Source organism: Hypanus sabinus, chromosome 2 (assembly GCF_030144855.1).
Source record: "Hypanus sabinus isolate sHypSab1 chromosome 2, sHypSab1.hap1, whole genome shotgun sequence".
In the NCBI taxonomy this organism is placed as follows: Eukaryota; Metazoa; Chordata; class Chondrichthyes; order Myliobatiformes; family Dasyatidae; genus Hypanus; species Hypanus sabinus.
Genome location: NC_082707.1, coordinates 13378122 through 13392587, shown reverse-complemented (window position 1 = coordinate 13392587; position 14466 = coordinate 13378122). Strand labels below are relative to the sequence as shown.

At 42.0% G+C, this 14466-nt stretch overlaps 1 protein-coding gene and 1 pseudogene across 1 annotated transcript; both read left to right on the top strand.

Annotated features, from left to right (window-relative positions):
* Positions 1-188: 188 nt before the first annotated feature.
* Positions 189-2064, top strand: LOC132403143 (E3 ubiquitin-protein ligase SIAH1-like; annotated as a pseudogene).
* A 2704-nt stretch (positions 2065-4768) lies between these two features.
* Positions 4769-12698, top strand: LOC132403139 (extracellular calcium-sensing receptor-like). Its single transcript, XM_059986448.1, has 5 exons — positions 4769-5059; positions 7235-8068; positions 10349-10576; positions 11469-11592; positions 11686-12698. Exons 1-5 carry the CDS (start codon positions 4790-4792, stop codon positions 12696-12698), a joined length of 2469 nt encoding a protein of 822 aa, XP_059842431.1. The 5' UTR covers positions 4769-4789.
* The last annotated feature ends 1768 nt before the right edge of the window (positions 12699-14466 follow it).

The window sequence follows — 14466 nt, the reverse complement described above, 5'->3', positions numbered from 1 at the left end:
TGTGCGTCCAACGAAGACCAGCGACAGGGAGGGGACGAAGGAATCCCGCAGGTTACGGTGGGAGGCTTTTCCACGGGCACAGACACAAATGCAGAGACATAGGAACAGGTATCCGGCTCCATGGAAGGCCAGCAAAAGTGTCTTTTCATGGGAGACAGTGCCCGATGATTACAGGGGTAGCAGGCGTAATGAGATGTGCGCCCCCACCGGAGAACCTGAGATCTGACGGAATTAGGCACAAAAGGGCGATCGGCGGTTCCATTGCCGGGGTCAGGGTCATCCCATTAAGCTTCCTGTACTATGGACTAAATCTCCCAAGTGAGTGTTGCCACCACACAGGATGGTGGGAGGTTAGTCTCTGTGGACCTCCTTGGAGTTGTATTGGCGGGAGAGCGCGTCCGGCTTTCCGTTCTTGGATACTGGACGGTTTGTGATGGAAAACTTGAACCGTCCAAAAAAAAATCCCAACCGGCCTGCAGGGAGTTCAAACGTTTGGCGTTGTGAATATATACCATGTTCTTACGATCAGTCCAAACAATAAACGGGTGTTCTGCCCCCTCCAGCTATTGCCTCCACTCCTCCAATGCTAGCTTGACGCCAGTAGTTCCCGTTTCCCCACCTCGTAATTCCGCTCGGCGGGGAATAGCCGGCTAGAAAAGAAGGCACAGGAATGAAACTTTCCGTCCGGACATGATCGACTGGACAGGACTGTCCCTACCCCGGATCCGACTGTAATCCCTGATAAATGGGCGATAAAAGTTTGTAAATCCCAAAAACCGCTGAAGTTGCTTGCGTCTGGGCCATTCTTCCACCTTCCAGATCTTCTCGAGATCTACCCTCACCTGCCCGCTCTCGATGGTGTAACCCTGGAAGCTGACCGAAGGGACGTGGAACTCACATTTCTCCGCCGTCACAAAAATCTTGCTATCCCACAGTATCTGGAGGACTAGGCGGACATGGTGAATGTGTTTCTGGGGGCTGATAGAAAATATCAAGATATCATTTAGGTAGATGAACACAAAGCGATTATTAAACTCCCTCAGCACATCAGTGATTAGGTCTTGAAAAACGGCGGCGGTTGTTTTCTCTCTGGACAAAAGGCGCCGAACCGAGCGAGAGCCGATTAAGGTGCGTACCTGCTCGGTGTGGTTAGGGCGATTGACAGGGCATTCTTAAAAATAAGGTGCATTTTCTTTTTGCCTTGCGGTGCAGAAAGAAGTCGTCAGACTGCCACTGCACTCCCTACAGGTACATCAAAGTGTATCCCTACACCTGCATTGACATGAACCACAGTTTCCAACAGTGATTTAGCAAGTCTTTTTGAGTGTCCAGCTTGCTTTGACTATCGGCTGCCATCAGTTCTTCTGTGCCAGAGTGGCCACCTTGTCTGCAGCAAATGTCGTCCTAAGTTCACATGCTGTCTCATCTGCAGGGGCCCTTTGGGTTCCATTCGTAACTTGACCATGGAAAATGTGGCTAACTCTATAATGTTTCCCTGTACGTATGCCTCTTCAGGTTGTGAAATAACGCTACCACATACAGAAAAAGCAGACCATTATGAACTCTCTGAGTTCAGACCATACCCGTGTCCTTGCCCTGGTGACTCCTGTAAACGGCAGATTTCATTGAATGCTGTAATGCCACTCCTGATGCATCAACACAAGTCAATTACAAACTTGCAGGGTGAGGACATAGTTTTCCTGGCCACAGACATAAACCTTCCAAGTATAGTAGGTTGGGTTATGATGCAGGACCGTTTTGGCTTCCATTTTATGTTGGTCTTGAAAAATCAAAAGTACGATGGCCACCAGCAGTTTTTTTTTGCCATAGTACAGTTAATTGGAACATGGAAAAAAGCTGAAACCTTTGCTTACAGACTTGGGCTGAACGGCAATTGACTTGGGAAACAGCTCCTCGATCGATTCACCAGGGCATTGCCACAGAATTACGAATAGTGACTGCCTAGTTTTCCACAGTAGCATTGCACAGTTCTTTGCAGAAAATTCCTCCGTCACTTCAGTTCGGTTACAACCCCCAAGCAATTCTAATTTAAACCCTCTCTAATAGTCTTAACTGTCATGGTCCGGTCTGGCAATCCCCCATCTTGCTATTACTTCATGAATGGGGCCTTAATCCCCTCGTCTGATTAGGAGCCAGGAGCTAGGAGCACACCGTCAAAGGTCATACATTGTATCGGAAGGTCAAGCAGAAAGGCAGAGGCAGTAGTGTGGCTCTGTTGGTAAAGGTTATAATTACATATTTATAAAGAGGTGACATAGTGTCAGAGAATATTGAATCTTTATGGATGGAGTTAAGAAACTGAAAGGGTAAAAATACAGTATAGTATAGTATAGTATAGTATAGTATAGTATATTGGCCTCCAAATATAGCCAAAAATATGGGATTGAGATTGTAAAGGGAATTGGAAACGGTGGTGACACAATTGTAATGGCGGGCATTAATTTGGAAGGGGTTTGGGAAAATGAGGATAGTGTTGGATCGCAAGAGAGGGAATTTGTTGTATGCCTACTTTTTAGATCAGCTTGTGCTTGAGTCTACTCGGGGAAGGTCGATCTTAGATTGGGTGTTTTACAATATGCCATAGCTTATGAGGGAACTTAACGTAAAGGAATCCTTTTTGGAGGCAGTGATAATAAGATGATTGAATCGATACTGCAATTCGAGAGGGAGAACCTTAAGTAACATGTATCAGTATTGTAATAGAATAAAGGAAATTGCAGAGTCATGAGAGAGGAGCCTACCAAGGTGGACTGGAGGAGAGCTTTGGCGGGGATGAAGGCAATGCTGAGATGGCTGAAGTTTCTGCGAATAGTTGATAAAGCGCAGGATAGCTATGTCCCATAGAGAAAGAAGTTCACAAACGACAGCGGTAAGTAAAAAAGCAAAAAACAACTTAAACCAATTATGCAGATTTTTATATAAATGGGGAGACGTTTCAGAGGGACTTGGGAGTCCCCGTGCAAAATTCTCGGAAGGTTAATTTACAGGTTGTGTTTGTGGTAAAGAGGGCAAAAGCATTGTTGTCGTTTATTTCAAGCGGAATATAACGTAAGAGCAAAAAGATCTTGCTGAGGCTTTCTAAGACACTAGGCAGGCCGCACTTGCAGCATTATCAATAGCTTTTGCCCCATACCTCAGAAAGGGTGTGTTATGATTGGAGATAGTTCAGAGGAGGTTCACGAGCATGATTCCTGGAATGGAGGGGTTAGCATATGAGGACCACGTACAACATGCTGGAGGAGCTCAGCAGGTTGTGCAGCATCTTTGGAAACGAAGTCTATGTTTCGGGCCGAGACACTTCGTCAGGATGTCGGTCCGAAACGCTGACTGTTCGTTTCCTCCAGCGTGTTGTACGTGTTGCTTTGACCCCGGCATCCGCAGAGTATTTTGTGTTAACATATGAGGGCCGCCTGGCAGTTTTGGCCCTGCACTCACTGGAAATTAATAGAAGGTGGGGAGATCTAATTAAGACCTGTCGAATGTTGGATATCTAGATAATGTGGATATGTAGAGGGGGTTTTCTATGGTGGGGGTTTCTAGACTTAAGGGGCACGGTCTTAAACATGAGAGCTGACCCTTTAGGAAAGAGGTAAGTAATTATATTTTTAATAGCTAAAGAGAAGTAGACCTCTGGAATGCTTTGCTATAGACTGAGGTGGAGGCCATGTCCGTGCGAATATGTTAGGCCGAAGATTATCGTTTTCTGATTTGTTAGTGCATCGAAGGATATGGCGAGAATTCAGGTGTATGGGGTTGAGTGTGATCTGGTCTCAATCATGATGTGATGGCGAAACTGGCTTGATGTACTGAATGGCCAATTGTACTTCTATGTCTTATGGTCTTATAGTCTTATTTGTGAAAGTAAATACCAAAGTGATTCCTTGTAGCTGCCTGGTTAATCTTTGATTTGTTTAAGTCCACAGCGTTAATAAAGAATTATCGTTATTAGACAAAGTCATTTTTTGATGCGCTCAATTGTTGGGTGTATTTAATTTGCCGCTCTGCATTTATCTTCCAGTTTAGATTATATCGTTTTAATTAGCACATTGGATATATCGCAATTTCGTAAAATTAGTTATACTCCTTTGAGACGTTGATTAATTTCTTGCAGGTATAGTTCCCTGTTGTGGGTATGCTCTTGTGTATTAAACTCATAGTCATCGTATGACAAATATATAGGAATATAAGCTGCAGTATTCAGTCAGTAGTAGCTACTGCATTACTGCAATGTTTCATTTTCTGTTCAGAGTCCTTGTAGGCTCATCTTTTACACTGGGTTTAGATGCGCTAAATTGCAGGCTTCGAGAAAGAATCCAGCTCCCCAACATATCTAAAGATGGGGACGTTGTACTAGGAGGGATGTTCAGTGTGCACTTTCGCAGTATCCAGCAGATAAATTCATTTACCAACCGAACAGAAGAAACCAGATGTAAAAGGTCAGTTCATTTTTGGTGGTTATGCTTTATTGTTTCAATTTCGAAAGTGTGATGATTTTTTGCTGAACTTGTTTTTGTCATATTAAATGGTTTACGATTTAAATACACATAGTTGTGTCTCTAGTAGTTCTTTGCTCTGTGGAATATTGGCAGGAAGGAGAACTGTGTGGCTACTATCCTATTACTGTACTACGAACAATATCATTGAAATGAATATTTCAAGGAAAATAGAAGCATCTTCTCTGACTACATCGCGGTAAATATAACAAACCAACTTCAACTCCAATGCTAATCTTTGGTTGATTTTCAGTTTTAATTTACTGGGATTCCGCATGTTGCAGACAATGATATTTACAATTGAAGAAATAAACAGAGATGAGAAACTCCTCCCGAACATCACACTAGGCTACAGGATTCACGATGACTGCAACTCCCCCGAGATTTCAACAAAGGTTGTATTGGCTCTGGTGAACGGTCAGGAGGAAACATACGTTAACCAACTGTGCGACGGGCCTCTGAATATCCCTGGGATCGTTGGTGGAGCTGGGTCTTCGGTGTCCATGGCCATTGCGAAGACTGCCGGACCTTTCAGAATACCGCTGGTGAGAATTGTTTAAAAATAATTGTAGTCAGGAGATGTAAACTCCAATGTATACTGAATGATACCGATCTTAACTTTTATTACTAACCACCTTGTGGTGTTTGCACTTATTTTATTCGAATTACCGTCAGTGGCCACTTTGTGTACCTACTATACATAGCAAAGTATGACTGAGTGCATGTTCGTGGTCTTCTGCTGTTGTTAAACGTGTGCTTTCAGAGATGCACTTTGATACATAACTGTTGAAACGTGTAGTTATTTGCTTAACTTTTCCCTTCCTGCCTGCTAACCAGACCTTTCTACTCTGACATGTCCAATTATCAAGCCGTTTTGCCCAAGGTACTGCCGCTCACTGGATGAATTTTGCTTTTCGGACCATTCTTTGTGAAGTGCAGAGCCTGTTATGCGGAGCAATCCCAGCCAATCAGCAGGGAAATTTTAAATATATCTTTTGCCTTGCATTTTCTCAGGGAGACAAACACAGGGTCGATAGTGGTGCTGCAAAGTGGCAACGACTTTATGGATCGTAAACAGAGTGTAGAGAAGATGGGAGTTTCTGTCCTGAAGGAAAATCGTGTGGATTAATCCCCAGCGCCTAGCAGACGTTCCCTCGGACCCTGTGGGGGAGGGGAGAGTGTACTAGTAAAGACATTTAAATCGTGCTTAGCGACAGAAGAGGTACCAGAGGACAGGAGGCTAGTTAATGTTGTTCCGCCGTTTATGAAAGGCTCTAAAAATAAACCAGGAAATTATAGGCCGTTGTGTCTGACAACAGTTACGGAAAAGTTGTTTAAAAGTATTATAGAGGACCGGAAATTTAAGTACTTGGATAGACTTGGATTGATTAAATGTAGTCAGAATGGCTTCGTGCGTGGTAGGTCATGTCTGATGAATCGTATGGAGTTTTTCGAGGAAGATACCAGGAAAGTGTATGAAGAGAAATCTGTGGATGTTGGTTACCTGAACATTTGTCAACCATTTCACAAGGTCGCTCATGGGATGTAGATCAAGAATGTTCAGTTGCTCGACGTTCAAGATGACGTAGTAAATTGGATTAGACATTGAGACCTATGACTAGTGGAGTGCCATAGTGATCTGCGCGGGGTCTGCTGTTGTCTGTTATCTGTAACAATGATCTGAATAAAAATGTAAACAACTCGATCAACAAATTTGCGGATAAAACCAAGATCTGGGAGGTAGTGAGTAGCAAGGAAGGCCATCAGTTGGATCTGCATAAAGTGGATATATGGGCTGAAGACTGACGGATGGAATTTAATGCAGAAGTGTAACGTGTTGCATTTCTAATCATCGTGACCATTACGGTACTGAAGAGTGTGTAGAACAAGGGGTTTTGGGAATTCGTTGAAAGCGGCGTCATTGTTAGAGAGGTTGATAAAGAAACCTTCTGGCGTATTGGCCTTCAAAGATCAAAGTATTGAGTGGGGAATACGCGATGGTATGTAGGAGTTGTATAAGATGTTGCCGAGGCCTAATTTGGAGTATTGTGAGCACTTTTCTTCACTTACCTGCAGTAAAGATACACAGAGATGTGGAGATGTACACATAAGGTTTGATGAGTACAGAGAAAATTTACCTGGGTGAATCCGGGTATGCTTCAAGGAAAGAATTACTTGGTTGTGACCTTATTTCTTCGAACGTAGAGAATAGAGGTACTCAAAAATATGAGTAGAATATGCAGTTGTGGTTGGCTGCGACCTCAATCAGAGGTCACGTGTTAATGGTGGAAGTTGAAAGGTTTAAAGGGAACAGCAGGGGAAACTTCTTTACTCAAGAGTATCGTCAGAGTGTGGATGAACTGCCAACACAAGCGGTGACTTCGAGCGGAATTTGAACGTTTAAGCGAAGTTTGGGTAAGTGCATGGATGGGAGGGGAAGGTAGGGTTACTGTCACGGTGCAGTCCGACAGTACTAGGCAGTTTAAGTGCTTTCGGAATGGACTAGGTAGGACGAAGGGCATGTGTATGTACTATACTTTACCATAATTCTATGTCTGTATGTTTTTGTACACAAGGTTCTTGCCGCATTATTGGCTAATTAGATGTTTGCATTAGAGAGCAGGTGTACATGAAATAGTAACCACTGAAAGCAAAGTGAAATATTTTAACTGTCAAAACCCACACATTAATTTAAAGTCTAACTGTCTAATTTAATGCAGGTCAGTTACCTTTCAACGTGTGTCTGTCTCAGCGACAGGAACGAATATCCGACTTTTCATCGAACTATTCCAAGTGACGAGCATCAGTCCAAGGCGCTGGCACATGTGATTCAGAGGTTTGGATGGACTTGGATTGGAACAATTAACAGCGACGATGACTATGGCAATTCGGGGATGAGAGCATTTGTAGAAGCTACTCATGAGTTTGGGGTTTGCATTGCCTTTTCCGAATCATTTCACAGAACGGACCCGGCAGAGAAGATCACCAGGATAGTGCAAGTGATCAAAAAAGCGACCACAAAGGTTGTGGTAGCCTTTGCTTCACTTGGGGAAATGCGCATTTTATTTGAGGAGGTTCTACGACAAAACCTCAGTGGCGTGCAGTGGGTGGGTAGTGAGGGTTGGATAACAGCGGACTTCGTAAATGTAGATAGAGGGCGGCACTTCTCTGCCGCAGCAATCGGGACTGCACTGCCTGCAGTAAAAGTTTCAGGGATGAGAGACTTCCTGCTCACAGTCCATCCTTCTAGATTTCCCGGTAACTCATTGGTAAGGGAGTTCTGGGAAACCACCTTCAAGTGTACTCTAAGTTTGCAAAACCTGACGGACGCAGTCAGTTCATTTGGCGCTCTCACGTTGTGTAGCGGAAGTGAGAGTTTGCATCAAATCAACAACGCGTATACCGACATGACCTTGGACGGGAACTCTTATAATGTATATAAAGCGGTGTACGCTTTTGCTCATGCGCTTCATGACATGTTTTCATGTGAAAGAGGAAAAGGGCCATTTGTGAACAACACATGTGCACGATTTTCAACCTTTCAAACATGGCAGGTATGGAACCGATTCCATTACACTTCATCCATTTTAAGACATCTTGCATTATTTTGCAATTTGGTTTTCTTTAATTGAAATTCAGCACCATACAAACATTTCCATAAAGTATATTTCAGATACTGTATGTCTAATCATATATTAATGTTTGCCATAAATTTCCATACAGTATTTATTTGAGGTATACATTTATAGAAAAGAAAAGAAAGAAAAAGAAAGAACAAAGTAAAGGAAAACTATATACAAGTAGGTAGTGATCTGTTTTTCTTTTAAAGAATATAATCATTGATCTGTGAGAATAAAATCAGTCTATGCAGTGTTATGTAGTTAAAGCATTTTTCCCAGTATGAATCAAATTATTTCAATTTATCATTGACGGATGCTGTTATCTTCTCCATTTTGTAAATGTCCTTTGAAATTTCCGTCCTTGTGTTTAATGATGGGCTCTGCTGTGATAATCATTTCCTGGTAAGGGTACTTTTGCAAGCCACCAGCAGTATATTCATTAAATATTTATCTCTTTTCAACCATTCTTGAGGTATATACCCAAAATATATGGTCTTACTTTCTAAGGGTATTCACATTTATAAATGTCTTGTAGGGCATTGAGTATCCCACTCCAATAGCCTTTGGTAACAGGGATATTTCAGAAAATATGGTAATAGTTTGCACTTTGATTTCCACAATTTCTCCAGCAAACAGGGAGGTTACTATCATAATGAGATTTCTGTGAGGGTGTAATAAATTATCTTATCAGGTCATTCCACCCAAACTCCCTCCATTTCTGTGAATTGGTACAATTCAATTGATGCCTCCATATTATTGTCCATTCTTCCTCAGATATAGTTATCCCTACTTCCTTCTCCCATTTTGTTTTAATGTATGAAGTCGAGTGTGTTTTAAGATTTGACAGACCCTTAAACACGCTTGAAATGATTCTACTACCATTATCCGAATTATATGCTTTTCTAAATAGTTCTATCTAACATGTACTTGCCTCGGTTACATTTTTCACCCCTCCTATTAACATAATGTCGCATCTGCAAATACCGGTAAGAGCCGAATACTGATACATTGAAGGGAAGATACCTTTCATCTCCATACAGGCAATTTTGGCTGATAACAACATAGAAAGGTAAATAAATACTACTGATAACTTATGGATGAAATGGACTCTTAAAATATGGAAAACTACTATAAACGAATATAAACTAGAGAGAAATATGGTAATTCTTAAATAGTGTGCATATGACTGTGATTTTACGCCGAATAACCTGGATGCTAGATTTAAGGTCTGGACAGCTAAAGGAACAGTTGTTCTTTGCAATATCATGAAAGAAGGAACAATGTTCAGTTTTGAAATGCTTAAAGAGAAACACTTATTAAGGCATCGTACAATATAGGTGATGCATTTTGGACATTCTAAACAGGATATTACTTAAAAAGTGAATGGCAAGGCAATTGCGAGTTTTGCAGAATAGAGAGATATTAGCATGCACTTTCGCATATAGTGGCTGCGCTTGTCAACAGGACGGTGAAGCGGCCTTTAGGCATGTTGGCATTGATTAGTTATGAATGGTATTTAGGAGCCGGTCAACTATTATGTAGTTATCTAACTTATTGGTGACGTCGCAGAAATTGTCTTCTTTCTGGTTTGCTCTGCCCTCTAAAGTAAAGTTTTTTTTTAAAGCTGGAGTCCGTATGGAACTCTGTGTGTGTGTGTGTGTGTGTGTGTGTGTGTGTGTGTGTGTGTGTGTGTGTGTGTGTGTGTGTGTGTGTGTGTGTGTGTGTGTGTGAGTGTGTGTGTGTGTGTGTGTGTGTGTGTGTGTGTGTGTGTGTGTGTGGTTAAGACGCAATGCATTGGTCCTTTGTCCTGTGATATCTTGCCTGAGGTTAAAATGGGGAGAAAATGAATGACAAGTGACTGACCAATAGTTTGCATAGAGGGTAGTGAGCAACTGGGATAAGTTGACTGAGGAAGTGTTCGAGGCGGATGAAATGGCAAGATCTAAGCAGCTTTTTCAGATTTACATGGATGGAGAGTCCTGCTATAAATATGGGACGAACGCAGGGAGCTCGGACCAGCAGGGTGAGTGTTATGATTAGCATGGCATTTTGGATCTTAGACAGTTTGTCTGTGTTGCATCACTCGGTCATTCTCAGTAGAAACAAACTTGCTAATTCATGCCACAGATATCGTTATTTGGCGATAATTTTTTAAAGACAATTTCGTTTCTTCTCGATAATAACCGTTAGAAATTCTCTTGGAATTTATTTTAGCTCCTCTATTACATGAAATCAATTTCCTTCACGACGCAAGTTGGGGAGAAGGTGCATTTTGATGAAGAAGGAAATCCAACAGCCGCTTATGACATTGTAAACTGGCAAATGAATTCGGACGGTAGCCTGGAAGTTCGGAAAGTTGGATATTACAATGGATCAGCGCCTCCGGGTGAAGAACTTGAGCTGAACCCACGTCACATTGTCTGGAGCGGTGGTAAACGTGAGGTATGGTTACTTTTTAAAAGTGGCCAATTTAGTTAACTGTTAAATCTTAATTATCCATGCTATAATGGATAGTATAACGAATGAAAATAATGCTATCAAAACAATAAAGGGGCTGGGAGTCTATTTGAACCTAGTCGCCACGTTGATCATGTGGATTAAATTCCAGCGCAGCGTCAAATATAATGACGTTAAATGTATTTGGTAAAACTTTCAACTATATTTACTTACTTCAAACTTAAATTGCACAAGCTTGCAAGAAATAGTTACTCAGGTTACAGATCTAGTTTGATACTGAAAAGAAAGCGAAGAATTCTTTTTCCCCAATTGGCTCTCTCGCCACACCTTCCGTCTTCCTTTGCAGTTATTGGTACCTGAACATCTGGTTGTGGGCAACAGTGGTGCTTTCCAGCTTTGTGATGCCACGGATCAGTGGATCATTCGGACTCGGGGAGGATGTGAAACCCCTGAATGGTACAGATTGGCGACACCGACTCAGACACACAAATTGCTGTCCATCAGATCGGCCATAATTGGATCCTCTCTCTTTCTCAGCTCTCAGTTCTATCTTGCACTGGCTAACATTTGACATCCTTCTTCTAATAATAGTAAAGTAGCTGTGAAAAGTTAAAATATTTTCTGAAAATAATATACACGAACACGGAAAAGCTTGTGAATTTTCTACGGAGTTTCCAATGAATTAGAAAGCAGGTTGATCATTTGCAGCATAAGACTGTTACACAATTACGAGCTTCTTTACACAGAATTTTAATGAAAAAGTACACATTCATATTGCTACCCCAGTCTGGGTCACAAAAGAGCTCCACTCAGTAGCAGGGCAACGAGCTCCATTCGAAATAGGAAATAAAATATTGCCTGTGTTCCTTTCTTTAAGATTCCCCGGGCAGTGTGTTCTGAAAGTTGTTCCCCTGGAACAAGAAAAGCGGCCAGGAAAGGACAACCTATCTGTTGTTTCGACTGCGCTTCCTGTGCGGATGGAGAAATTAGTAACACTTCTGGTGAGCGGAAATATATGTTGAAGTATGGCAATTGCACTAATTTTCTTAACACATCTTTCTCAACCATGTAATGACGGAATTTGTTTTTATTAGACTCTACAGAATGCATCAAGTGTCCTCCGATGTTTTGGTCTAACGAACGGAAAGATCAATGCATCCCGAAGAACATAGAGTATTTGTCGTTTAACGAAATCCTGGGCATGGTATTAACGATTATCTCTCTGGTAGGAGTGTGCATATCTGGTCTCACAGCGGGTATCTTCTTTCGACATCGAGACACACCTCTGGTTAAAGCTAACAATTCTGAGCTGAGTTTCCTCCTTCTATTTGCGTTAAGCTGCTGTTTCTTGTGCTCAGTCACATTCATTGGCAAACCGTCAGTATGGTCTTGTGTATTACGCCGCACAGCATTTGGTGTCTCGTTTGTTCTGTGTATCTCGTGTGTTCTGGTTAAAACGATCCTGGTGCTGACGGCATTTAAGGCAAATCATCCCAGCAATAACTGGATGAAATGGTTTGGTCCCAGACAACAGAGGATAAGTGTCTTCGTCTTGGCGGCCGTGCAGTGTTTAATATGTGTGCTTTGGCTGCTCATTGAGCCTCCTTTCCCAGTGATCAACATCAAATATTACCGCGAGACGATAATTTTAGAATGTGACACAGGATCATCTGCAGCCTTCTACTCGGCGTCGGGATATATCGCCCTGTTATCGTGTATCTCTTTTGTCTTGGCCTTTCTTGCACGGAAGCTGCCAGATAACTTCAACGAGGCAAAATGTATAACGTTCAGCATGCTCATTTTTTGTGCGGTTTGGGTCACTTTTATTCCGGCCTCTGTGAGTTCTCCTGGGAAATACACGGTGGCGGTTGAAGTGTTTGCCATCCTGGCCTCCAGTTTTGGATTGCTGTTTTGCATTTTTGCACCGAAGTGTTATATTATCGTAATCTTTCCGGAAAAAAACACAAAGAAGTACATTATGGGTAAAGTAGGAAGAGCGGAATGTTTAAAAGATATACATCAATATGTCTTGTGGTTTGATAACGCGTTTATGATTGCAACAATTGACTCTGAATTTAATGACGCGTTTACTTGCAGTTGGAAATAAGTAGTTTACTATGAATACAATTTTGCACAGGATGCAATCAATTTCTTTGCGAGAGTTAGTGACAATTTTAATCAATAAACGGTTAAGTGTGCCACTGTTTTGATTTGTATGTTCATGTATTCCGTTTCAGGACAATAACAGGACAATAACAATCGTGTCTGAGTATTGAATGCACCAGTTCTCTGCCTGGTCAAGATCAGTAACCCATGTCTCAACTAGAATCATTTGGTGATGTATGTAGCCTCTGTAAGCTTCCCTTTTCTCCACCATAGATGATAATATGCTGTTACAGAACTTTTCCTGATCTACTTTGCTCCAAGGAGCTGAATTCCATCTTCGCCAATCTAAACTTTTCACTGCAATCCGTCACGCCTAGAATTGCTTTAGTAAATATTTATCAGACGAATTTAGATCAACAGATAAACTGCTAGATGAACTCATGAAGTCGAACTGATCTGGGAGAGAAATGTACAGTTGCGTCGCTTCCGCTACTAACCAAAAAGACAGAAGGAAGATAGCCTGTGTGAGAGTATAAGAAAGGGATCAAGGGAAGGATTAACCAGATTCACGCGCGAAAGACAGGTGGAATTGTGGAGAGTGGGAATGGTGTCAGAGGCTGGGAGGAGTAAGGTGGGAGTTTTAACGGGGATGATGGAATCTATCAGGATAAGATGCTGAAGCATGGAATAAATGAAGGAAAGGTAGGAGGGAAAGGGAACTGAGAATGATGAGGCTGGTGTGTGGATGGATGGATTGGACGCGTGGAAAGAGTGATGGCAATGGAGACTGGAGTATCAGCACGAGACAGGGACAGGGCAAAACGTGGTCTATTTAGCTGGAGCAGTCAGTTTTAATGTTTAATCCGGCCTTCGTGAGCCCTCACGGGAAATAGGAGTGAAGTATTTGCCTTCCGGGACTCGGGATTTGGATTGCTGCTTTGTAATTTTGCACCGAAGTGTTTTATTATCGTAATCACTCTGGACGAAAACACAAAGCGACAGATTATGACTAATCATAAACACGAGAAAGTCCGCAGATGCTGGAAATCCAAAGCACCACAGAGAATATGCTGGTAGAATTCTGCCGTATGCTCCAACCTTTCGATTCCTAACTTTGCCTGAGGTCTTACCAACATTTACCTCTACTGCCTCTCTCCTAACTGTTCTGGCGCTCTGGTTCCCATACTTCTGCAACTCCAGTTTAATCCCCACCGTGCAGCATTGCAAACCTTCCCGCCAGGATAATAGACACCCTCCAGTTCAAGTGCAAACCGCCTGTTCTGTAAAGGCCCCACCTTCGCTGGGATATCCATAAACTACACTTAATATTAGTGTAATTCCTACAAAATGTGATGAAGCTAGCGTACTATAATCATTATCTATCAAGAAAGGAAAATGAAAACAACCGGCGTTTTCAAAATAAACATGAGGGACTCTCTCGGTCTACTTTATAGTTGTCTTCCTCTAAACCTGCCATCTAATTACTAAATTTGACGAAATTAGGTTATTAAATCAATTGCAGCTCGATAAAACCCAAAGACATACATATCAGTATTACATTGCATTACATAGGGATTAATGAAGCATGAAATAGGAGTTGGCTAGTATTCATTGGGAACGAACACTGACAAGAATGACAGCAGGGTAGCAATGGCTGGAATTTATGGAAGCAACTCGGAAGAAAAAGGATGTATACATCCCAAAGAGAATGAGATAGTCTAAAAGCCAAATGACACAACTATGGCTAACAAAGCAATTCCAAGCGAACA

Bases quoted from the DNA above. Each gene is read 5' to 3' on its own strand.
- LOC132403139 (XM_059986448.1), top strand. From the start codon at position 4,790: ATGTTGCAGACAATGATATTTACAATTGAAGAAATAAACAGAGATGAG. The intron at 8,069-10,348 runs GTATGGAACCGA...AATTTATTTTAG, and splicing joins CAACCTTTCAAACATGGCAG to CTCCTCTATTACATGAAATC. The intron at 10,577-11,468 runs GTATGGTTACTT...CCTTTCTTTAAG, and splicing joins GGAGCGGTGGTAAACGTGAG to ATTCCCCGGGCAGTGTGTTC.